At 45.9% G+C, this 25961-nt stretch overlaps 1 protein-coding gene across 1 annotated transcript; it reads right to left on the bottom strand.

Moving 5' to 3' along the window:
- Nucleotides 1-5563: 5563 nt before the first annotated feature.
- Nucleotides 5564-25872, bottom strand: cnk (connector enhancer of ksr). Its single transcript, XM_034968816.2, has 23 exons — nucleotides 25707-25872; nucleotides 25469-25632; nucleotides 24579-24754; nucleotides 24182-24350; nucleotides 23521-23706; nucleotides 23061-23272; nucleotides 22115-22276; nucleotides 20027-20123; nucleotides 19801-19884; nucleotides 18889-19409; nucleotides 15581-15782; nucleotides 13921-14097; nucleotides 13366-13636; nucleotides 12772-12926; nucleotides 12486-12680; nucleotides 11682-11951; nucleotides 11242-11454; nucleotides 10710-10922; nucleotides 9981-10120; nucleotides 8364-8493; nucleotides 7631-7698; nucleotides 7335-7434; nucleotides 5564-6548 (listed from the first exon to the last, which is right to left on the bottom strand). Exons 1-23 carry the CDS (start codon nucleotides 25762-25764, stop codon nucleotides 6390-6392), a joined length of 4122 nt encoding a protein of 1373 aa, XP_034824707.2. The 5' UTR covers nucleotides 25765-25872; the 3' UTR covers nucleotides 5564-6389.
- Between the last annotated feature and the right edge of the window lie 89 nt (nucleotides 25873-25961).

Raw genomic sequence — 25961 nt, 5'->3', positions numbered from 1 at the left:
ATCTCAATATAAGCATTTTTACAGGTTATAGGTTACACAGGTAGCAGTGGAAAGTCGCCATACTCCACTACAATTACAAAAATATATAAACATCAAAATTTATTGCGACTATATTACTATTATTCTATTTTCATAATATACCGCGCAAAGTATATGTATCTCTTTCTTTAAGTAAAAATGAAACGCGTAAAAGAGACAACGAATTGAACACTTAAGATTCGCTCTTTTGCACGTTTTCTTGATAATAATCAACTACCTACCTACTTTTATTATCTAAAAGTTGATTTACGTATATTTATTACACATTTGAGCAAATAAACATAGTTTTGTAATGTGTATAAAAATTACTCAGTAAATAAAACAAGTATAAATATATTAAAATAACATTTATGTTTAGATAATTGGTAAAGTACCCGACAGGAAATATTGTACATCGACCTTTAGAAAGAGATAGTGGTATCGTAGAGCATTGTCTCTATCGTTGAGACCGACAAAATGACGCATAGGTGACAGAGACAACGCCCTACCAAACCGAAACCTCTTTCTAAATTTCCTGCCGGCTAACTATTAGTATTTACTGATTCTGAGCACAACATTTTTTAGAGTATTCGTATCCTTTTCTTACTAATGGAATATGAAAAGGACAGATACAGTTTGACAGTTTTAAATTTAATTTAGAGCTGTCAATCCTCATGGCATTAGCTGTCAGTTGCGAGTCTATTGTTTTTTGTAGCGTGTACTATTTAGTTTTCTTTTAGTTTACTATTCAAAAGAAAAAGATGCAGATACTCAAAATTTAGTTGAGAGAAAGACAACAGAATCAGCGCCATTTTCTACATAAAAGTGTTTCTAGCTACGATAAAGCTGAGTATCACGTCCAACATCCTCGGGTACAACACCTCGACATTCTAGCATTACATACACCTTGGCCCCTAACACCCATTACGCACGGTCGCTAGTCGCCCGGCAACTCAGTCGACGAGCAACTCAACAATCTGCAGTTTATACGGAAGTCGCCGTGTCTATGCGCATGGAATTGCGGCGACTCCGTGCGTATAGACTCAGCAACTTCCATACAAATCACAGATTCTAACGGTCGCCGTCAACTAATCGCCCGGCGACTCGGTCGGCGGCAACCGTGATAATTTGTAATTTATATGGAAGTTGTCGTGTGTGTGCGCACGCAGTCGCCGCAACTTCGTGCGCAAACACTAGACGACTTCCGTATAAGTCACAGATTATAACGGTCGCCATCGACTGAGTTGCCGGGCGACTAGTCGATCGTGTGTAATGGGTCTAAATATGACCAATATGCCTCTCAAAGCTTGTTTAAAACTAACATTATAAATATTTACTATCTAAACAATAAAAAGGAATAGTTCGTTAAAATATAAAGGTGCATTTACATATTCGCATGAGAGAGCCGAGTGCGAAGCCGAGTTGGGAGCTGCCTGCAGCCTTTGTGAGATTGAACATCTCAACATTGATAGAATTGGAGCGTCGAAATACTTTACCGTCAAATTAAAACTATATTAATTTAATGCTCCAGTTCGTAAAATATGTGGTAGTGAATTTTGCGTGAATTTTGATTCAGGTCAATTTTATTGTTGCTATTGTACGTCAATTTTCAAAGTCTACCAACGTTGGTAATGTGTTCAATCACACCTCACACAGTCTCATCTCGCAACCGCGCAATGGAGATAAGGATGTCTATCCACAGAAGCGGAGCGCACCAGATACTACTTTTGCATATTTATTGGATTTATTATAATTAAATTATTGATAAATGACGTGTTAATTTTATTAAGTCATATCTGTGTGATTTAACCAGTCTGATAAACACATCTCCACTTCGCTCAGCTTCAAATTCACAGGCGCCCTTACGGCGCGACGTACGGCGAGTGGCGAGGGGCGAGGGCGGGCGGCGACGCGAATATGTAAATGCACGGTAAGGCGCCCCAAACGACAGACTCTGAGCGTCGACAATATTGGTAAATGACGAAAATGTCACAAGCTCAAAGTGAATCGACGAGTTATCCTACCTTTTGAAACACTTCTCTTCCGAAAACATAACGATATGAACAATATAACTTTTTTATTCGATAACACGATCTCACCCGATGGTAAGTGACAATGCAATCCGCGGCTGTGTATCTTGAGTGAGGTGATAAATATCGTCAAGCGCCATATTGTCATTGAATTAAAATTACATTATTATGTAAAAGAATTAATTAATATTTTTTATTCAATTAACATAAAATATATATCGTATATAAGTATATATTTCGGCGGAATAAAATAATGAAAGTCCTAAGTGTAGCTTCTTGTACAATACTGGACGTCTGCCTTTCCTCGCACCATGTTCCACTCACAAAAATTGTCTATCTACTCGACATACAATATATAACAAGTTTTATATATAACATATATTTTTATATTTTAGCGATTTTTACATATAACATTTTAATTTTGATTAAAGAAATAATTAAGAGGAGCGTCCGTCGAGCGCGCGTCACGTACAAGCTAAGTTCGATTATTAGAAGACTGAAAATATTCCCGTGTAACTTTGAAACTCAATAGTATTTTTACGCAAATCTGATAAACCACACACATAGATATTCATTTGTAGAACATGTCTCCAAAATTTAATTAAGTGTGGTTGCTTGGATTCAAATAAAAATCAAACTTCATTTATAGGTATAGGGTACGCTCGAAGGACACTCCTTTTAAGAATTCTTGAGACAGTTAATTCATAGGCTCGAAGCATATCGACGAGTATTTTCTACAAAACATACGGCTATCTGTACATTACAGTACGCGGCGGAATGTAATGTACATCGACCTTTAGAATGACATTTCCTTGTAGAGCGTTGTCTCTGTCACTCGTACCTATATGACGTTTTGTCCGTCACCGACAGAGACAATGCTCTACAAATCCGCTATCTCCTTCTAGAGGAGTTAAATTTTACGCGTTTTACAATATAACATTTTATCACAATTTCATACATATTATAATATGTCGTAAACTTCAATAGTAGTATATATTTATTAAGATTAATTTATATTTAAAATCACCTATTCCTGAACTCTATTTCGCTATAAGCGATTATCTTGTAAATTTTCAAAAAAACGTTTTTGGCACAATATGCTGATATCATGATGTTCTTTTACACTCGTGATTTCTGTTTCGGCCGGCAACTGAAAACTCGATTAATTCTGAAAGCCAACACACTGGTGACTGGGCGGCCTTTTGTATGTAATTCTATATGTACTCTGTACAAGATTTGACGTCTCACCAAACCAAACCAAATTCGAGAGTCGAAATACTTCCGCGTTACAGTAAAATGGACCTAAACAGCCTTGAATTGAAGTCAAATATTCAATGCCACTGATTTTAATTTCGCAATGTTTCCGCTTGGAGCGCTGGCTGTAGAAGTGTAGACAAACTTGAGCTTTAAAACAAGGCATTTAAGATCCAGTTTACTGTAACGCGGAAGTATTTCGACTCTCGAGTTTGGTTTGGTTTGGTGAGACGTAAAATCTTGTACTACGGGTACTGGCATTCGTGCAAATACAAAACTTCGTTGCGTAGGTATAGTCCACGACAGGAGGCGGGGGACGCCCGATGCACACCCGCACGTCACCCGCACCGGGTTATCGTGGGAGCTATGCGGGACTGCCATCTCGACCTGGCACTGTCTGTACGTTACATTCGGCTGTGGAATGTGCTATCAGTGTTAAGTGAAGACTGAAATATTACTCTGTCGCCATCCGTTTGCAATAATCTGCGCAGTGCGCCTGGTAGGTAACAAGTTACCACATAAAATAAAAGTCTAGATCACGTACCAACGTGCAGTACGCGGCAGAAAGTAATGTACATCGACCTTTAGAGCGAGGTAGCGACAAAACGTCACATAGGTATGAGTGACTGAGACAACGCTCTACGAAGCCGAAACGTCACTGTAAAGGCCGATGTACATACCGCGTACTGTTCGAGATGAACAATAATTGTCAAACGGATGACATTACAACCTTGCATCAGACTTGTCAGTTCACTTGTACGTCCAACTACGTAATGGACTCTGTTCGCTTTCAACACGCCACGACACCTAAGGGCGATCACGCACTGCAGCCGATCCGAATCCGTGAAAATGCGTTCCGTAGTAGTCATAGAAACATTTCTATAGACTGCCGTCATTCGAGTTCACTCCGTCATCCGTGAGAATATCTCGGATGTGCCACGGATTCAAATCGGATGTATAACGTAGATATGTCAAATATGTCAACTGATGGAACCGATCTCGAATCCAAATCTAAGCTAATCAGCTTAGATTTGGATTCGAGATCGGATTAGTGCATAAGCAATATGCGAGTTCGATTCGAGTTTTTTATAACCGTATTTTCACGGACTCGGATCGGATGAGTGCGTAACCGCTCTAAGGATGATAGTTGTCACAAATTGACGAATCACTGCTCATCAGCGTCACGTCATGTTATGCGTTATACCAAAACTTTCTTTCGCTACCATCTTTAACAAACTTTCACAGTTCGAGTTTATATCGAAAACGACGACTCGCAGTATAAACTACAACAACTACACACTTGCTTTTAGCACCATTCTCGCACTTCATCAAGTACCACTTGGTTATACAGCACACTTCATCAAGTACCACTTGGTTATACAGCACACTTCATCAAGTACCACTTGGTTATACAGCACACTTCATCAAGTACCACTTGGTTATACAGCACACTTCATCAAGTACCACATGGTTATACAGCACACTTCATCAAGTACCACTTGGTTATACAGCACACTTCATCAAGTACCACTTGGTTATACAGCACACTTCATCAAGTACCACATGGTTATACAGCACACTTCATCAAGTACCACATGGTTATACAGCACACTTCATCAAGTACCACATGGTTATACAGCACACTTCATCAAGTACCACATGGTTATACAGCACACTTCATCAAGTACCACATGGTTATACAGCACACTTCATCAAGTACCACATGGTTATACAGCACACTTCATCAAGTACCACATGGTTATACAGCACACTTCATCAAGTACCACATGGTTATACAGCACACTTCATCAAGTACCACATGGTTATACAGCACACTTCATCAAGTACCACATGGTTATACAGCACACTTCATCAAGTACCACATGGTTATACAGCACACTTCATCAAGTACCACATGGTTATACAGCACACTTCATCAAGTACCACATGGTTATACAGCACACTTCATCAAGTACCACATGGTTATACAGCACACTTCATCAAGCACCACATGGTTATACAGCACACTTCATCAAGCACCACATGGTTATACAGCACACTTCATCAAGTACCACATGGTTATACAGCACACTTCATCAAGCACCACATGGTTATACAGCACACTTCATCAAGTACCACATGGTTATACAGCACACTTCATCAAGCACCACATGGTTATACAGCACACTTCATCAAGTACCACATGGTTATACAGCACACTTCATCAAGCACCACATGGTTATACAGCACACTTCATCAAGTACCACATGGTTATACAGCACACTTCATCAAGCACCACATGGTTATACAGCACACTTCATCAAGTACCACATGGTTATACAGCACACTTCATCAAGCACCACATGGTTATACAGCACACTTCATCAAGTACCACATGGTTATACAGCACACTTCAAGTCGATAACTGGAAAACATGTCGATTATTTGTGCGTATCAATTTTAGTAAGTTTCGCCTCAATATAGGCACACAGCGACAACACTTCTAATACTAATATGATATTTGGGTTACATTATCTGATAACACGTTATTATTCTTAGATTAGTTAAACTGGATATTATTTAGACATCAGTAAATTGGTACAATGTAAGGTATTTATCGTAAAATGTATTAATTAATGGATATTTACAATGAGACGACTTTAGCATCGATCAAAAAGTTTAGTTTTGGGGAGTATTAACATTTAACTTGTAAAAATGGACTGATAAATACATTATGATAGAGTATAAACTATGGAAACAGTATCTACACTTAGACATTAAAGATAACAAGGCAATAGGAAATGAATGCAAATAATGGACAGGTCACCCGCTGTTAAGTGATTCTCGCCGCCGCGCCCATGAACATTTGCAGCACCAGGGGAACCGCCAATGCGTTGGCGGCCTTTCAGGAATTTGTTGATCCGCCCCTTGGACAACCGCATGTTGAAATCTAGGCGCCCCATGTAGTATCTAGTAACCTAGGGACAGGGAACACTACCGAAGGGAGTTGTATTCACAAGTGCACAAATGTATGTACAAGTACCGCTGCAGTCAGCTGAGGCCCCGCGCTCGGCGGCGCAGCGCGGGTCAGTGCGGGGGGGTGTGCGGCGGGTGCGGCGGGTGCGCGGCGCGGGGGCGGGCGGGGCGCGGCGGCGGGTCGCGGGGCGGGCGCGACAGCGAGTACGTCTCCGGCTGGAAGGTGGGCGGGCACTGCAGGTGCGGGTACTGCTCCGAGCGACTGTGCTCCTGCAAATAAATTATCGTTCGAATTTAGTTGTTGTTTGACGAGAGTCATTGAATTAAATGTACAAGAATCGTGTTTTATGGAAGCTGTCAAAATGAGTATAATCCGTAAAAAATGACTCCTCACACGCCATTTTAACTTTATGGGTCAACTGCCAGTTGCCACGTCAAGAGTCCGCCCGAGTGTTCAAGAGAACGCGACGCGCCCAGGTCTGAGAAGAGCCCACCACAAATTAAGCAGGGTATATTTTTTACTATTGCACTAAATTACTAAAATTTATTAGAACTATCAAAGCTGTTAGCAACTCCTCAAACTTGTAGTTGTAGTAGTAGGTAAAGTCTTGACATTTCATAAGTGGCACATGTAGTAGTAGGTAAAGTCTTGACATTTCATAAGTGGCACATGTAGTAGTAGGTAAAGTCTTGACATTTCATAAGTGGCACATGTAGTAGTAGGTAAAGTCTTGACATTTCATAAGTGGCACATGTAGTAGTAGGTAAAGTCTTGACATTTCATTAGTGGCACATGTAGTAGTAGGTAAAGTCTTGACATTTCATTAGTGGCACATGTAGTAGTAGGTAAAGTCTTGACATTTCATTAGTGGCACATGTAGTAGTAGGTAAAGTCTTGACATTTCGTAAGTGGCACATGTAGTAGTAGGTAAAGTCTTGACATTTCGTAAGTGGCACATTAGTAGTAGGTAAAGTCTTGACATTTCATAAGTGGCACATGCTGGCCTGCGTAAAGTAAATAAATAAATTTCATTGTGATTTGTGTGTACGGTGTACCTCGCTGAGCTGCCGCGCCACGTCGCGCCGCGCGCCGCCGAACATGAGGCGCAGGCGCGACACGCCCGCCGAGCTGGCGCCGCCGCTGCTGCTGCCCCAGCTGACACAAATTGATACATAACAAATCTTTATGTGCGCTTTGTATTATTGGTATTTGCCTATGTCAAAATAAATTATTTCCGATCATCATCATCATCATCAACCGATAGACGTCCACTGCTGAACATAGGTCTCTTGTAGGGACTACCACACCACAGTGTATTACCAAGTATGTACCAGTACAACAAGGATGTTACCTGTCGCTGGAAGGGTGCGTGGGCGGCGTGTGTGGCGTGTGCGGCGTGTGCGGCGACCCCGAGTGTACCTTCAAACAAACAAACACTTTGCAACACAAAACCATAACACAAAGTAAGAACGCAGCCTCCAGTTCTTGTTCAATGTTGTACAGGTAATGTCAGTGAGAAGTGCGGAGCGAACTGAAAACTTAAAACTATAAAATAACAGTGATTACTTTTTTTAGATTTTCAAAATAATTGTAGTATCAAAAACTACAGTGATAGACAAGGTCCATAACATGCCAGCGAGCTGAGGTTAGGACCCGTGTGTACATGTACTCTTATAAATATACTAGCGTGGTACCCGTGGAAGATAATTTTTTTTTTAATAAAATCCTGCAAACAGCTGATCACGGTAATGAATTCGTACAGAACTTGTGACATTACAAATACGAGTTTCCAAAACAGTAGGACGATTGTCTAAAACCTGCATAAATCATTTACAACCTCAATTGTTCTGATTGGCTGAATTTGTGCGATTCTTGTTGCAACAATGCATTGTGGCCAATAGTTAGCGAACGTTAACCAATCAGAGATGATTGCGATCGTGCCATAGTACACATGTGGCCCTACCGCCGTTGTTTGACAGCTACAATGTCTTTAAAGGTCAAAGGTTTTAGACAATCGCCCTAATGGTACACAACATTACCTAACTGTCAATTCAATAATGAGACAGTGTACATGTGTATGTTACCTTGTCGGCTCGCCTGAGCGACGCGCGCCATGCCTCCACGCGGTTGTCTCTCTGTTCTCTCTGCTCTCTCTCCTCTTTCTCCTCTCTCTCCTCGTCCTGCCGCTCCTCCGGGTACACGATTTTCTCATATCTACAAATGTTATTTATAGCCCGCGACATGTGGAGATCGCCATCGGGGACCGGGGTATGCGGTGGTACGCACACCCGCACGTCACCCGCACGTCACCCGCACGTCACCCGCGCTCGCCGGGGTGATTACGCATCTCGCGACAGGCGTAAATCTCGCGATCATTGCTGTCAAACGTCACACGTAACAGCGGCTAGAGAGAGACAGCAATAGTGTGTCTATTGCTGTCTCTCTCTAGCAAAATAAGAAGAAGAAGAGAGACAGCAAATGAACTGTCGCGTTGCTGTCGCTATGCAACGTTTTAGGTAATCACCCCCCGGGTTAGCACGAGGATGTGCGGGTGTGCGGGGCGTTCCCTCCGCAAGGGTGGTGGGGCCATGGGAGGTGGTGCATTCCACAAGATCGTATGGTGTTGAGCCAGAGAATTATCCACAAAGCTGCCAAAGCAAACACTAGTCAGCATTACAGCAGGTTACAATACAATACAATATGTTTTTATTCAAGTAAACTTTTACAAGTGCTTTTGAATCGTCATCTAGTTTAATTTACCACTGGTCCGGAATGCCGTTCCTACCGAGAAGAACCAGCAAGAAACTCGGCGGTTGCGGATCATTTTACAATACAAATGTAAAGGCAAGTCAAAAATTGTTTGTGGAATTTTATTATAAAATATTATCATTATCTATCTATCATTATCTCATTCCCACAAATGATTTTCCCACTTTCGCGAGACTTACCCGTCCGTCACAGCAAGGGCTGGGGCAATGTGAGCAAAAGGGGCAAAATTGACAGCAAATTCTATCATCTCAGGTGGAAGAAGCGCCGGAATAACCAGCTCTTAGCTTTAAGTTGTGATGTGTGGCACAATTGTATAAATAAACGTCTTTTCTTTCTTTATTTCTTTCTTTCTAATGGACGCCTATGAGTTTTCATCGACAATGCGAAAATATATTTTTAACCAATACGTACGTGACAGAAGGGCTGGCTCATTTTTTGCGCAACGGATCAGCCTGGCTGTCCAGCGCGGAAATGCAGCCAGTATTCTTGGCACCATTCCACGCGGTCATGATTTATATAGTAATTAGATAAGGCTAGCTTTAAGTTTTATTGTATTAAAAAAAAAAAAAAAAAAAAAAAAAAAAAAAAAACCAATACAATAATGTGTATAAAGAGGTAAGATTTGTTTATTTGTATTCGATTAACCAGTTTCAATAATTCTTTCACTAATCCTAGCTAGCTAGTTTATTTAGAAGTAACATAAGCTGAAATGACATTTGTACCACAGACGAAGTCGCGGACAAAAGATTTGATAATTTAAAGAGATATTCCAGAAAGAGATATTCCTCGTTCCTGTGCTCTTTCATATTAAAAGTTAAAAAATCTAAAATAACTACAAGTCCAAGATGGCAGACCACCTAATTTTGGAGTCTCGCCATACCCAACAAAATGAGCCTATTTCTAAAAGATAAAATTCAAGTATCTGAACGTACCCATCCTTGCCTTTAACTGAGATAGGTTTCCCGCCCTCGCGGCTGACGGAGGGGCTGGAGCGGGGCGAGGGCGTGGGCGCGGGGGGCAGCCCCCGCGCCTGCAGCTCCAGCACCGGCAAGGGCAGGTCCCCCGCCGATACCTGCATACACATTCAGAGTCTCTATAATGTATCAAGCCGCGCCCGATGAGTTCGGCCCACCCGTTACTTGGTTACCAGCCCAAGACACCATAACACAAACTTATTTTGAAATGCCACTAAAAAATTATTGCTGACAAAAACAAGGCAGGCGCTTTCTGTCGTATGTAGGTAACACAGTAGCCGGCAGAAAATATTATACATCGACCTTTAGTTGTCTCTGTCACTCATACCTATGTGACGTTTTGCCGGTCTCAACGACAGAGACAACGCTCTACGAAACCGTTACCGCTTTCCAAACGTCTATGTACAGTATTTTCTGCCGGGTGCTGGAATGTTGTTTTCCCTCACTAGCTCAAAAAGGACGCCCTTGGTGCTTAAAACCTGTGTGCTGAACTCGTTTTAGCTCACTCAGTGAGAATAAGTATCTAGAGTTTAAAGTCAGTAAGACAGTAATTGTTTTCGTCAACACTGCCCACTTTGGCAGATTTGTTTTGGATCGCAGACCGCGTACCGATAACCATTTGAGAAAGGTCAAGTTGACAACCGCAGGCTGAAGGAATGGTGGTGATGAGTTTCAATGAATATATACCTCTCCATAAATGACATCCGGCACGATCTTGTCGAGCCGCTTCTGGAGCTCCTTGGCGGCCTTCTGGTCCTCCTTGTGGTCTCGCTCTATCCCCATGAGCACGCGGTTGGTGTACACTTGCTGTCTCTCCTCCTCTTGCTTCTTCAGCATGAACTCTTCCAGCGTCACGAAGCCGATGAAGTTGTCCGGCTTGTGGACTTTGGGCTTCGGCACCTGACGGAAACGACAATGAACGAACTCACGGGTGAAGTTAACAATCTATCTGTAATTTGTGGAAGCAACATTGATAGGGTCTTCTTTGATAAATAACAACACCACTAAATAACATATCGTCAGATAACAGATTTAAAAAATATTGAAATTAAGGCAACGCACTGAAAAATTACATCCGCTTTTTCTTCTCGTGGAACTGTCCTCGATTGGACCCTAACCAAGTGTATTAGGCATGTTTTGGACGCATTATATCTCTTAAGGAAGGAGACCCAAACAAGGTTTTAGTCTCCTGAAGAGAAAGAATGCGAACAACGATCACCTGTATAGCGGGCTTGGTGACAAAGTCGCTCTTCTCGAAGTCCAGCAGGTTGGGGTTGGACGCGTGTATGTAGTTGATGGGCTTGGGCTTGAGCAGCGCCGCCGGCGGCGTCGGCAGCGGCGCCGGGCGCGCGGTCTGCGCCGGCTCGGGCGGGATCACGCGCCGGTAGCTGCGGTAGTGCTCCGTCGGCACGGGGACGCCCGATAGCTTGCTCTGGAACAAGCCAAGGGCTTCTGGTCATCGCTGGAAATACTACGTAAGTCCACAGTAATTTCCCGGTCCAAAGTAACGCAGCAAACTCCTTTCCGTGGGTACCTTCAAGTCAAAAGTGAATAGGCGTCCTCTAGGCAAGCACGCTCCATCCTAGGCTGCATCATCACTTGCCAGCAGGTGTGATTGCAGGCAAGTGCTAGTCTATAAATTTAAGAATAAGTAAACACCTTGGTACTTTTAGTGTCGTCTTTGGGGCGCGCGCGGGAGAAGAACCGCAGATACTTCCTGTCGAGGCTGGTGGCGGCCTGGCTCACGTTCTCCGACGACTCGCTGCGGCTCGCGCGGTGCGTCAGCTTCTTCAGCGAACCGAACTTCGACTTGTCTTTCTCCCTCTCCTTCTCCCGCTCCCGCTCTTTCTCGCTTCTCTTCTCCGAGCTCTCGGTGTCTGATTCTGTTTCCGAGTAATCCGTTTCCGAGAATTGTTTCGATAGTTCCATCTGAAAGTAAGTGTGCAGTAAATATATGAAGCCTGAGCGAATGACGTGTGGTTTTAAAAAGTCGGGAATGTAAAGATGCGATAGACGGGGCGCATGACAGCAAGACCCGATACACGCTGGGGTCTCCACGAGCAGGCGCGGGACGACCCGAGAGCCGCGGGCTGGACTTTCTCTTTCACTCTCGGCGGCTAACTAGGCGTGTCAATTGATTTTCGACATTCTTTCATCTCCTAAACATCAATCCAAAATATATTCGAAGCCGGGGAGATGTCACGTAATGCGCTCGGCGTTTTCAGTGATTTATCAGAGGCTTTCGACTGTGTTTAACAGGAAACGTTAGTCAGCAAATTACAGCATTACGGAATTAGGGGTGTAGCATTGGAGTTGATGAGATCTTACTTAATAAATAGAATACAAAAGGTAGACTTGAATGGAAAACCGGTCTCCCGGATCAGTTGTAAAAATAGGGGTACCACAAGGTTCCAGCTTAGGACCTTTTCTGTTCCTCATTTACATAAGTATGTCTCTACTCACCGAGGACACAGAGGGCAGCAGTGTAGCTCGGTGTATGAGCTGTATCCACGCCAGCATGGCCTCGCGCGTGTCGCACGCGAAGTAGAACGCCGTGCCGGTGTGGTACACCTTGAAGGCGTGCGTGCGCGACTTCACCTCGCCCGCCGCACACACGGTGAAGCCCTCCAGGTAGATCATGCAGTCCGCTCGGTTGCACTGCCCACACAAACGCGATGAATGTAACAAACGTGGCCACATGAACGATCTTGTAGTTATACATTCTATATCGATGGTAGCGAGTACGTACCTCGGGCGAGCGGTACGCGTACAGCGTGTTGTAGGCCAGCAGCAGATGGCGGGCGGCCCAGCGCGGCGCGGCGGCACTGCGCGCGCGCACGCGCTGCCACACGCGCCCCGCCGCGCCGCGCGCCGCCAGCGAGCGCGCCGGCACCGCGCGCCGCTCTGCGAACACATTAGCCAGGTGAGGTTGGGCCATTATACCGCACACCAGCGAGAACTGTGAACTGTTGGCATCCGTGTGTGCTCGACATCCAATCCACAGGCGCGATACGTATTTGCTTAACGTTTCGGTTACGAACCGCTAACGAAACAAAACTCTTACAGTTGATTGTGTCTCTTAATTTCGCCTGTCTGGTTTGTGATTTACTCTGAACAAGAGTCAACTAAATAACAATGAACGCATATGTATAGTAAGGCCAGCAGCAGATGTGTTGCTCTTCCAACACGGCAGCCATCGAAGGCCTCCTGTAGGAGGGAATCCTGCTCCAACCATAACGCGACAAAGACCACAAATTCTGCCTTAGTTTAGCTTTAGGTTGGTGGCGTTGATGGCGTTGATGGCGGCGCGGCGAGTTCCTTCTTCATCATGACGTCTACTTACTAGCCAGCATGGAGTTCTTCTTCTTCAAGCTGCGCGACTTGGAAGAGGGGAAGATGCCCCTCATGCCGCTGGCGGTGGGGGAGAACGCGGCGGACTTGGGCGACATGTCCTGCGCGTGCTGGTCGCTGGCCGCGCCTATGACGATGTCGTCCCGCTTGGCTTTGTCGTTGGTGGGCGGCTCGGGCTCGCCGTTGATGGCCGGCATCTGCCTGGGTTCCGCGCATATCAGCATTATGTCGTTTTTGCTGATGTTGCGAGGGGATATTGACATCTGAAAATAATTTGAAACATCAAGTCTCCCATTTTAGCGTTTGAACTATTGTGATTTGTGAGTGATAAATCTCTTACGGCTTAACTCACGAGATTAGTCAGAGTATGCCGGACCAGTTTCCAACCCGTCCAGCAAAGGGCCTCTGCTTGCGCCGCAGCACAAAGGAGGCTGAGTTGGGGAGGAAGAGGGGGAGTGGCTCCAGATCGCACCGCAACTTCCACTCCTGTACACTATGTTAAGCGGAGTGGAGCGGAGCGTCGCAAGGGTGCAAGTGACAAACAGACCTGCATAACATCCGGCCTGTGCGGCTTTAGAGGGGACAAGTCCCGCGCCTCGTTGCTGCGCATCCTCAGCACGGGGTACAGCGGCACCGAGGAGATGGGCTCCCAGGTGCTCTGCAGCACGCTGCGGGGGGACGGCAGCCGGTCGCGGGGGAGGGGCTCCCACAGCTCACGGGACACCTGTTGTAAGTGAGATTGTGTTAGTTGAGATTGGCTAAGCGTATGCTGAGACGCAGCCGACGCGCGACGCCAACTGTGTCTCAGCTTCATGTCACCAGAGAGTTGCCACTGAACATATAACGAATGCAAATAAAATATCAAATAGGCTATGGGTATTAAACTCACACCTAACTATAGTGGAATCAATAATTCACTGAACTAAACTGACAGGTCCTAATGTCACTTTTTTGTAAAATAATGTTGTCATATTTATTTTAATAGTGATGCTCCATTCGATTGTGATTCGATTGTGACGTTCCAGTTCGATTGTACTATGAAATATTAATTCTATAAAGATATTATATTTAAGTGTTAATAGGTAATAATAATAATAACTATAACATTGCAATATAAGTAAATTAAATGCAATTATGCAAAATATATTGAAATTAATGAACAACAAAGAGGCATGTATCCTTTCGTCTGACACACAAATTATTTGCTGTTATAGTAGCAATAGAAATACAAATTTTAGAAAACTTTCAACTCTGTACCTATTACGATTCACAAGATATAGCCCACTGACAGACAGACGGATGGAGTCTTAGTAATAGGGTCCCGTTGGCACCCTTCGAGTACAGAACCCTAAAGAAGTCAATTTCTCTCTCTCTTTTTGTATGCACGCCAGCAATACGGACGTCAAATCATTGTGACGTCACATGTCAATATTTCATAGAAACACGCATACTAAGTGTTCGTTGTTTCAAAAGTTGTGTGTGTTTACACACACAACTTGTGTGTTGTGTGTGTTAGTGTGCGTATGTTGAGCAATCGTTGTCTTACTGTACAAACTGCAATGTTTTTTCTTGATTAATAATTTGTTTATTGTTTCTTCGCAAATGGGAAAAAAGTATTATACAAACCTCGGCCGAAATACCAATTATCGACATCGTTTAGTTTAAAAATCTTCGCGTCGGCAAATGCTTTATTTCCGGACTGAACAGTATCGTACAAATGATCTCTCAGTACAATCCGACAAAAAGGAGATCATTACTAAGCATCTAAGCAAACTAAACATCATTGCTATCTATTTAAAATATTTTTATATCGATAATAATAAACACAATTGGGAAGTTTCAGTAAATAACAAAATATGTGTGTTTAATCGATGTAATAAGTGAGTGATGGATAATCGATTTTTTAATCGATGTAATAAGTGAGTGATGGATAATCGATTTTTTAATCGATGTAATAAGTGAGTGATGGATAATCGATTTTTTAATCACAACACTATTTTTTTTTCATTAGAAACTGTTAACACTGTAAACGTCAGTTTAGTTCACTGAATTTTTGATTCGACTTTAACCATGCTTGCCCTAGCTTCCAGCCCTATGCATGCCCTAGCTTCCAGCCCTATGCATGCCACTACTAACACCATGAAGATACACCTGCTTCACCTGCACATGGATCGCAGCGGGAACCCAGGACGATTTGCAACACTCACCGGCACCGGCACGTCGCCGTGAGGGTAACACTCTTTCGCGGGCAACGCTTCCCGGTACGGCGGCTCTCGGCTGAAGGATTCCCGTTTGTGGGGGGCAGTCTCTCGCGGAGGGGGGACAGGCTCCCGGGGAGGCGGGCGAGGGGGCGGGGGTGGTGGGGTAGTGGGGGGAGGGAATCGCTCTGTTATACGCGGTTTGATATATCTGCAAGTTGAAAAGGGAATGTTATGTACTTTGGGGTTACTGAAAACATATACAAATGGTAGGATATTGTTTAGAATATGTTGACGGTGCAATAACTACACAATAAATAATTAGGCTCGGTATTGCCGGTCAGTACACAACGAAATGAAACGACTAACAGAACTTTACTTACGTGGAATGTGAACATGTTTCTACATAAGTAGTGATTTACTGTATTCTAATCAGTAAGTTGACCGGAAATTATAGAGATAAGTATATCCAAATTGCTAAAATAATGCAATAGGCAAGTAAATAGAGCATTTAACTCTCGCACTAAATTTCCGATCCAATTTTAATTTTTTAGGGTTCCGTACCTCAAAAGGAAAAACGGAACCCTTATAGGATCACTTTGTTGTCTGTCTGTCTGTCTGTCTGTCTGTCAAGAAACCTACAGGGTACTTCCCGTTGACCTAGAATCATGAAATTTGGAAAGTAGGTACATCTTATAGCTGACATTTGGGGAAAAATCTGAAACCCGTGAATTTAGGGTTAGATCACACAAAAAAAATTAAATTGGGGTCATGAACTAATAAGTAGTATTTTCAACTTTCGAAGTGAAATAACTATATCAAGTGGGGTATTTTTACTTATTTATTTATTTATTTTTATTTATTTTTATTTAGACAAAAACGAAAAGTGAACAATTTACACCACACTTTGAGACCAAAGCACTAGATAAAAAGCCGAGACTGGTGTTGGCAGTTTGCAGCCCAAATAGACCGTAGTCTGTGCTAGGGCTGACAAAGTTCATCGACCTCATTCATACTATATTATATTATATTATATATTATATTATATTTATACTATACTATATATATTCATACATTACTAAAACTATATTATATTTGGTGCAACAGTGTTAATGCATACGGAGTTTAGATATTTAATTTAAAATAGATAGGATAAATTTTAATAAGTTAAAGCATTCGTTTCAACAGATGTTGTCATAAAGACGTATAAAATTTTCAAAAGAGGTTTCTAGGACAAATTTCTTTATATAGAATTTAAGTTTTTTCTTTAAGGATGGGCGCTGGGCGGTTCACTAATGAATGACAAAAAACGTATGACAAATTATCAGTTCACCAAAAACTTTTGAAAAACTAATCAAATCACAAACGTCGTATACCGCAAACATATCATTTTACAAAAGATCATTTGACAAATATTCTATTCACAAATGTTTAACTTTCCAAATTTTTAAAAATTTATTATTTCACCAAATAATTTGTTTTTCAAATTCGCGATTTTACAAAATAATAGATGATAAATTTATTATTTGATAAAATAACTAATTAACAAAAAACATACAAAAAGTCTGTTTTGCATACATATGCAAACCCCTATGCAACGCATCAATAATATCATGGGGCTCCTTTTTTCTGGGTGGTAAAAAAAGAAATAACCCACGAAGGGGATGGCGGGGTCTGTAAGACCCCGCCATCCCCTTCTAACCTAACCGTTCCAAGTCAGAGTGCCCCAAGTCCCGAGCTCGCTTCGCTCGCTCTTGATGGTGGGAGCGGGGGGGAGGAAAGAGACCCCCCACCATAGTGGTGGTCTCTTCTCGGCGACCGGGGCCCGTCGACGGAGCCCCGCGGGTGGTAAAAAAAGAAATAACCCACGAAGGGGATGGCGGGGTCTTACAGACCCCGCCATCCCCTTCTAACCTAACCGTTCCGAGTCGGAGTGCCCCAAGTCCCGAGCTCGCTTCGCTCGCTCTTGATGGTGGGAGCGGGGGGGAGGAAAGAGACCCCCCACCATAGTGGTGGTCTCTTCTCGGCGACCGGGGCCCGTCGACGGAGCCCCGCTGCGCGGGGCTCCTTTTTTCTGGGTGGTAAAAAAAGAAATAACCCACGAAGGGGATGGCGGGGTCTTACAGACCCCGCCATCCCCTTCTAACCTAACCGTTCCGAGTCGGAGTGCCCCAAGTCCCGAGCTCGCTTCGCTCGCTCTTGATGGTGCGAGCGGGGGGGGATGAGAGAGACCCCCCCACCATAGTGGTGGTCTCTTCTCGTCGACCGGGGCCCATCGACGGAGCGGAGGAGGGGCTCCGTTTTTCTGGGTTGAAAGAGACCCCCCATTATAGTAAGCGGTCTCTTCCGTCGGCCCGGTCGACATATAAAAGATTTGAGTGAATTCTTAAAATATTTATCAAACAGTTCATTTTATCAAACAATTCATTTTATCAAAAAAAAGTGCGATATGTTGTTTTACTAATTAACACGATTAAAAAAATCAATTGTTTGTCAAATGATATTTTATGAAATAACAATTTGTCTGGTAATTTGTTTTATCAAATGAATTATTTGTAGAAACATAAGTTTTATAACGATCATACAACGATTCATAATTTTGCCAAAATTTGTTTGGGAAATGAAACTTTGTCATTTGTTTTTTGTCAATTGATCGGTCACCGCGCTGGGCACATAAAATCATCGTATCATATGAAAGGTCTTCACCTGTACATTCTAAAACAGATTTTTATTTATTTTTATGCGTCATAGTTTTTGAATTATCGTGCAAAATGTCGAAAAAATACGACTGTAGTACGGAACCCTCATTGCGCGAGCCTGACTCGCACTTGGCCGGTTTTTTTTAGGTTAAGGGTCACTTACTGACCATAAAATCATAAAATGCTGACAGATCCAGGTGGAGCTTCGATCGCAATCTTGAAGGAAAGTTTTTGGCCCATATCTAGGAAACTATCCGCTTTAGGGCAAAAGTTATTTAAACCATTATTGTAGAAAATAAAATTTCGCGTTTTTTTGTTTTTTGTAAAACGTTTACGATTTATGGCCGATTTAATGAACCGGTTTTTTCAATATTTAATAGTTATCGGCCGAAATAGAAGAACCGGTTCATTAAATACTCTATTATAGGTCGAAAATGCAATCCCATTTTTTTATTGAGATAAAAAAGGGTAGTGTCAAGGCAATATAATTATTGAATATGGCAACACTGCTAGTAATTTTACCTACCTAGTGTCTTTGTCAAACATCAATTTCTTCTACTTTCTCTAAGCACAGTACTACTAAATTTACAATATAATTCCAATGTGTGAGCAGCTCACCTGAGAGTGACGGGCAGCTGGTCGTCGCTGCTGGTGCTGGTGTCCTCGCCCGCGCGCTTCGACGACGACCCCTCGCTCTCGGCAGCCTGGACCCTCTCACTCAAAACTATATTCACAGTCTCCACTATCTCCAGCTTGGCATCCTCATCGATCAGTTTAATATCTCGATCGCTAAAAATGTCAGGTTTCTCCTCATCGGCCAACTGTCTCCGGCTCCGCTGCTGCAGAATGGCCTCTTCGATTTGGGAGCTGGACTTTTTGAAGTCCAAGATCTGTCCCGCCTTCTCCAAGTGCGGTAACGTCGGGCTGTCGTTGATCGGCGTCGTGGGCGACTCGGGAATGGTCTGCGCGGCGAGGCTCCCCGGCTCCGAGCAAGGCTCGAAGTCGTAGGCGGGGGTGGAGTGGCTCTTGTCGAGCTTGCCGCGGCTCGTCGGGCTGGCGAGGGCGGGCGGCGCGCGCGGCACGCCCAGGCACGTGCGCGGCCGCGGGGACAGCTGCAGGCCCGTGCTGCACGACACTGCCTGGATAAGTGTAACAGCAAAGTTAAGTAGGGGAATATAAGCCGTCACGCTTACAGCCATCCCTGATATAAGTCCCGCAAATTGCTATTGCGCTGGAACCATGTCTCATTACCATCGTCATTACGTGACGTCAGCCGAAATGAAAATATACCGGCAGCAAAATATTTTTTTTAGAATAATTATAATCTAAATATAAATAAGGGAAAACTTAAATCCACGCAGACGATGGCGCAGGCATTATCTAGTATTTAATAATACGTAGGTAGGTAGGTAGCCGCTGGATGGCGGCGGCGCAAGACCGTGGCGTGTGGAAGTCCCTACAAGAGACCTATGTCTTGCAGTGGACGTCTATTGGTTGATGATGAGGTAGGTAGGAAACAGCAACATTCACCTTATCGCGCCGATAGAGCGCGGCGTCGTCGGGCTCGGGGCTGCCGCCCAGCACCCAGCGCTGCTGCTGCAGCTCGTGCCAGAACTGAAACGTTGTTGTTTTTGAAGTGAAAACTTGTTTGAAATAATGTTCTTCAGGCGCGTTCGGCGATTTTGGGTAAAAACTACAAGGTCGCATCAGCGACATGCCAATTTGTACACAAACTATAGACGAACACCTCGCTCACCTGCTGCACGGTGATGGGCGCGCGCTTGGCGAGCGGACTGCCGCCGCTCACCGAGTGGCGCCGGGCGCGCGCGCGCACCGGCTTGGGCGGGTACATTCTGTAACACACCATGCACACGTGACCATCTCTGTCTCATTCCACTTCCTTCACTCCAACTGAAACGTCTCAACACAAAGTGAAACAAAAACGACGAGGCGGGGCTCTCGGTCCTCGCGGCCTCCGCCGTCGTCTCGGTTTCTACTATCTTCTCGGGTGGAGTTTCGTCACATCACTCACCGGGTAGTGTCGAGATGCAGCGTGGGCGAGGCGGGCGGCGACAGAGGCTCGCTCTCGTCCGACGACGAGGCGGGGCTCTCGGTCCTCGCGGCCTCCGCCGTCGTCTCGGTTTCTACTATCTTCTCGGGTGGAGTTTCGTCACATCACTCACCGGGTAGTGTCGAGATGCAGCGTGGGCGAGGCGGGCGGCGACAGAGGCTCGCTCACGTCCGACGACGAGGCGGGGCTCTCGGTCCTCGCGGCCTCCGCCGTCGTCTCGGTTTCTACTATCTTCTCGGGTGGAGTTTCGTCACATCACTCACCGGGTAGTGTCGAGATGCAGCGTGGGCGAGGCGGGCGGCGACAGAGGCTCGCTCTCGTCCGACGACGAGGCGGGGCTCTCGGTCCTCGCGGCCTCCGCCGTCGTCTCGGTTTCTACTATCTTCTCGGGTGGAGTTTCGTCACATCACTCACCGGGTAGTGTCGAGATGCAGCGTGGGCGAGGCGGGCGGCGACAGAGGCTCGCTCTCGTCCGACGACGAGGCGGGGCTCTCGGTCCTCGCGGCCTCCGCCGTCGTCTCGGTTTCTACTATCTTCTCGGGTGGAGTTTCGTCACATCACTCACCGGGTAGTGTCGAGATGCAGCGTGGGCGAGGCGGGCGGCGACAGAGGCTCGCTCTCGTCCGACGACGAGGCGGGGCTCTCGGTCCTCGCGGCCTCCGCCGTCGTCTCGGTTTCTACTATCTTCTCGGGTGGAGTTTCGTCACATCACTCACCGGGTAGTGTCGAGATGCAGCGTGGGCGAGGCGGGCGGCGACAGAGGCTCGCTCTCGTCCGACGACGAGGCGGGGCTCTCGGTCCTCGCGGCCTCCGCCGTCGTCTCGGTTTCTACTATCTTCTCGGGTGGAGTTTCGTCACATCACTCACCGGGTAGTGTCGAGATGCAGCGTGGGCGAGGCGGGCGGCGACAGAGGCTCGCTCTCGTCCGACGACGAGGCGGGGCTCTCGGTCCTCGCGGCCTCCGCCGTCGTCTCGGTTTCTACTATCTTCTCGGGTGGAGTTTCGTCACATCACTCACCGGGTAGTGTCGAGATGCAGCGTGGGCGAGGCGGGCGGCGACAGAGGCTCGCTCTCGTCCGACGACGAGGCGGGGCTCTCGGTCCTCGCGGCCTCCGCCGTCGTCTCGGTTTCTACTATCTTCTCGGGTGGAGTTTCGTCACATCACTCACCGGGTAGTGTCGAGATGCAGCGTGGGCGAGGCGGGCGGCGACAGAGGCTCGCTCTCGTCCGACGACGAGGCGGGGCTCTCGGTCCTCGCGGCCTCCGCCGTCGTCTCGGTTTCTACTATCTTCTCGGGTGGAGTTTCGTCACATCACTCACCGGGTAGTGTCGAGATGCAGCGTGGGCGAGGCGGGCGGCGACAGAGGCTCGCTCTCGTCCGACGACGAGGCGGGGCTCTCGGTCCTCGCGGCCTCCGCCGTCGTCTCGGTTTCTACTATCTTCTCGGGTGGAGTTTCGTCACATCACTCACCGGGTAGTGTCGAGATGCAGCGTGGGCGAGGCGGGCGGCGACAGAGGCTCGCTCTCGTCCGACGACGAGGCGGGGCTCTCGGTCCTCGCGGCCTCCGCCGTCGTCTCGGTTTCTACTATCTTCTCGGGTGGAGTTTCGTCACATCACTCACCGGGTAGTGTCGAGATGCAGCGTGGGCGAGGCGGGCGGCGACAGAGGCTCGCTCTCGTCCGACGACGAGGCGGGGCTCTCGGTCCTCGCGGCCTCCGCCGTCGTCTCGGTTTCTACTATCTTCTCGGGTGGAGTTTCGTCACATCACTCACCGGGTAGTGTCGAGATGCAGCGTGGGCGAGGCGGGCGGCGACAGAGGCTCGCTCTCGTCCGACGACGAGGCGGGGCTCTCGGTCCTCGCGGCCTCCGCCGTCGTCTCGGTTTCTACTATCTTCTCGGGTGGAGTTTCACTTCGTGGGAAGTCCAACTCGTATCTAAAATAATAAGCAATAAATACTGACTAATTGTAATTTAGGAAACGATCTTTTCTAAGTTTTAAATTGTAACATGACGCGCGCAACTTTGTCCACGAGGATATTCCCAGAGGAACTCTTGATTTCCCGGGATAAAATAAGCCTATGTTCATCTCCGGGATGGGCTAAATATGTTGAATGGATGGGCGCCGGGGGACAACAGGCAGACACTGTCGCATTTATAATAATAGGCTACTTGACAATTTTTTTAAGTTGGTCTTAAATGGTTAATATTTGTCCTATTATATCAAAAAAATTAACACTATATTTTTTTGCGCCCTAAAAACCGTAAAACTTTAATTTAAAAAAATTTTTTTCTTAGACAGGTGAAAACACTGTCGGCCATGTTTGGAAAACACTGTCGGCCATGTTTGGCCGATAGATTATCTGTGCTCTGACGTCATGCATTTGTAAACAACAGTATAACCACGGCCATGTTTGGCCGATAGATTATCTGTGCTCTGACGTCATGCATTTGTAAACAACAGTATAACCCTGTGGTTATACTGTTGTTTACAAATGCATGACGTCAGAGCACAGATAATCTATCGGCCAAACATGGCCGACAGTGTTTTCACCTGTCTAAGAAAAATATTTTTTTAAATTAAAGTTTTACGGTTTTTAGGGCGCAAAAAAATATAGTGTTAATTTTTTTGATATAATAGGACAAATATTAACCATTTAAGACCAACTTAAAAAAATTGTCAAGTAGCCTATTAGTAAGTATGTATTACAAGTGGTATACCTGTGCAGCCTGAGATGCGCGTGTAGCGGCGGCAGGCGCAGGCGGGCGGCGCGCGGGCGCGGCGCCCTGAGCGGCGGCGTGGGCAGCGCGGGCAGGGCGCGGGCGCCGCGCCGCCGCAGCCTGAGCTGCAGCTCGCCCGTGGCGCGCGCCGCCAGCACGCACGCGCGCTCCACCGCCTCGCCGCTCCAGCCCAGCACGCACTTGGCGCCCGCCTGCAACATACAGTCGCTGTTGTGTTGACATGATCAACTTCCTATTGGCACGGGCGAGCTCACGGCTCCCATACAGTTGCAATATAACAGTACATAGTGAGAGAGCTCTCTCTGGAGTCTGCACAGCGCACCTTGTTGCCCACGATGAGTGTGTGAGACAGGGTAGGAGAGGTGACCTGCGAGATCTGTCGCACGCCTGAGTCGCGTGTATCAGCCGCGTCCGATACTTGGTTCCAGGGTACACATACCTGTACGATCTCGTCCGCCTCGTGCACCAGCCCCGACGCGTGCGCCGGCGACGCGAACCGGATGTCCGCGAGCTGGTGGTGCCCACAGAACGACGGCACCACCTCGAAGCCCAGCGGCCGCGTCCCTTGGCGCAGCGACACCGCGTCCAGCGAGGCCGGCTGCAGGATCATCGGGTCCGACACGTCCTGTGAACACACACAGAGAACATTCAGAAGACACAATTTCACAAAGCTTTCTTAGTTGCCTCACTTAATTTTATTTGATTGCACGCATGGAACATCAAAAATCGAGCAAATCTATAGTCACTTTCAGAGTTTTATTTTTTAATTTAATTTATAGACTACTGCTTACGCACAACAGACGGAAACGTTTAAGTGCGGAAACCAGCCCAGAGCGAAGAAAGAAGAAGACTACTGCTTGGCTACAATCAGACCTGTCAGCAAGTGATGTTGCCGTCTGAGGTGAGTATGAAGTACTTGAAGAGAAAGGGAAAACTAATGCTCGAAGGATGTTTCATATGCCAGGGGTTGTAACTAGAAACAAGAAGGCAAATCGCTTCATATTTGTCAGCGTACAGGTGCAGGCTTTGACAATGCCTTGCAGATTCATGCACAACACGAAAACAAGCATGACCTTTGTACATATATTCATTTCAGTCACCTGTATAATGTAGTCCGCGACCGCCGCCACGGCCGCCGCGGCGGCTGCCACGGCGCGCGCGGGCTGCTCCGCGAACCGGTCCCGCTGCGCGCACGTGGCCGCCTCCAGCGACAGCTTCAGCAGAGCCGCCTTGCGCTCCGCCAGCGGCGAGCCCGAGCACAGCGGCCATCTGTGGGTCACCAACATGTAACTAAGGAGCTGACAAACAAACTGTAATATCATGCATGTATTTTTCAGATTGTGCCACACATGACACAGTTTATCCCTGCGCTTCTTTTGCTTGCGGTCTTTTGACTTTACTGCTCAAGTATTAGAGGCACTGGGATAACCTAATATGTGGGTAATGTGTGGCACACCACACAGCTTTAAAAAATAAACATTTTTATTTCTTTCCTACCTATCTAGCCAGCACACAAGGGGCTTGACGGCGTGCACAGTCCGCGCCACGTCGGCCAGCAGCTGCGTCTCCAGCCGCGCGTCCGCATGGCAGCGCAGCGCTCGCGCCAGCGACGCGGCCGCCGTGGACACCCGCACCGCCAGCTGCTGCACGCACTCCCTGGACAGCTCGTAGTGCTGGAACCAACATGCTAATACTTACTTTGTTGACACAAACATAACTATTGTTTGCTGGATAGTTATGGCAAACTTATGGAGAGACTCCTTCTTAACAGAAGAAAGGATTTTTCAAAATTCAACCCCTAAGGGGGTGAAATAGGGGTTTCAAATTTGTGTAGTCCACGTGGAGTTGCGAGCATAAGCTTTTTTTTTTAAAGAATATTAGCCAAGTTAGTTGCTGACTAATATTTCCCTTTTCCATCCAATTAAGTGTAAATCTTGTGCTAGGAGTAGGTACGACAATAGTGCAACGGGTGGGATTTGAACCGGCGAACTTTCGGTTTTCAGTCCTTTAACCGTTGAGCTATCGAGGCTCGCTATCGAAGCTAGTGTTAATATAAGCAAATTCATATTCTTCTTTACCCTGGCTTTCTTTTCTGCACTTAGATGTAGCCGCCTGCTGTATGTGTCATCTTAAGATAGATTAAGTTCAATTATTGAAGAGTTACCAACATTCGCAAGCTACAATGTGGTAAATAAACCAGTAACAGGTAATCATGTAACTACTAACTACAAGAATACACTACTTATTTAGAAGTATAATATGTTACTTCAAGGAACAGTCATAATATAATAACAAATGTACTTAGCACATGCAATCTAAGATGTGTTGTATAACCATGAGTAAGTTGCAATTACATATAACAAGTAGGTAGGTTAGGTAATACATACGAAGTTCCGCAAGTGTTCCACTGCCTCCAATATCAGTTCCTGGTGTCCTATAATGTTTATTCCAAGGTATTCAAGGTCGTCGCACCGCAGGGTCAGCAGTTTCGCCCCATTCAATCCTTTGTCTCGTAGCTCAGGCACGTACTGCGCCACCTTGGGCCCCAACCCTGGAACAGAACATCACCGCTTAGCCTGTGACTCACCGCCGATACAATCCCGACATCACTACATTCAGATCTACCTAACATCCACTCGGCGACTTGGTCTGGAGACCACTCCGGAATATTTAAACTGCCCATGATGCTATCTCAGACTTCTTGTTCTCATTACTTCACTAATCATTGTTTTTTAGTCAACAAAATATTTTTTTTCCAGCAAGCCGAACAATTTTTGTCAGTTTTTGTTTATTGTCATGAAATGCCACTGTCACTGTCACAGTCACAACTGACAACTTCAATTTTTTTTATTAACTGTATTTTTTACGGCTCTGAGTTCT

Source organism: Maniola hyperantus, chromosome 5 (assembly GCF_902806685.2).
Source record: "Maniola hyperantus chromosome 5, iAphHyp1.2, whole genome shotgun sequence".
NCBI lineage: Eukaryota > Metazoa > Arthropoda > Insecta > Lepidoptera > Nymphalidae > Maniola > Maniola hyperantus.
This window is presented reverse-complemented; position numbering and strand designations above follow the sequence as displayed.

Excerpts from the sequence above, each read along its gene's own strand:
- cnk (XM_034968816.2), bottom strand. The coding sequence starts at position 25,764 with ATGGGCAGTTTAAATATTCCGGAGTGGTCTCCAGACCAAGTCGCCGAG. Across the intron at positions 23,707-24,181 it reads TCGCGGACTACATTATACAG|GACGTGTCGGACCCGATGAT; the intron begins GTGACTGAAATG and ends GTGTGTTCACAG. Across the intron at positions 12,681-12,771 it reads ACGCGTACCGCTCGCCCGAG|TGCAACCGAGCGGACTGCAT; the intron begins GTACGTACTCGC and ends TTGTGTGGGCAG.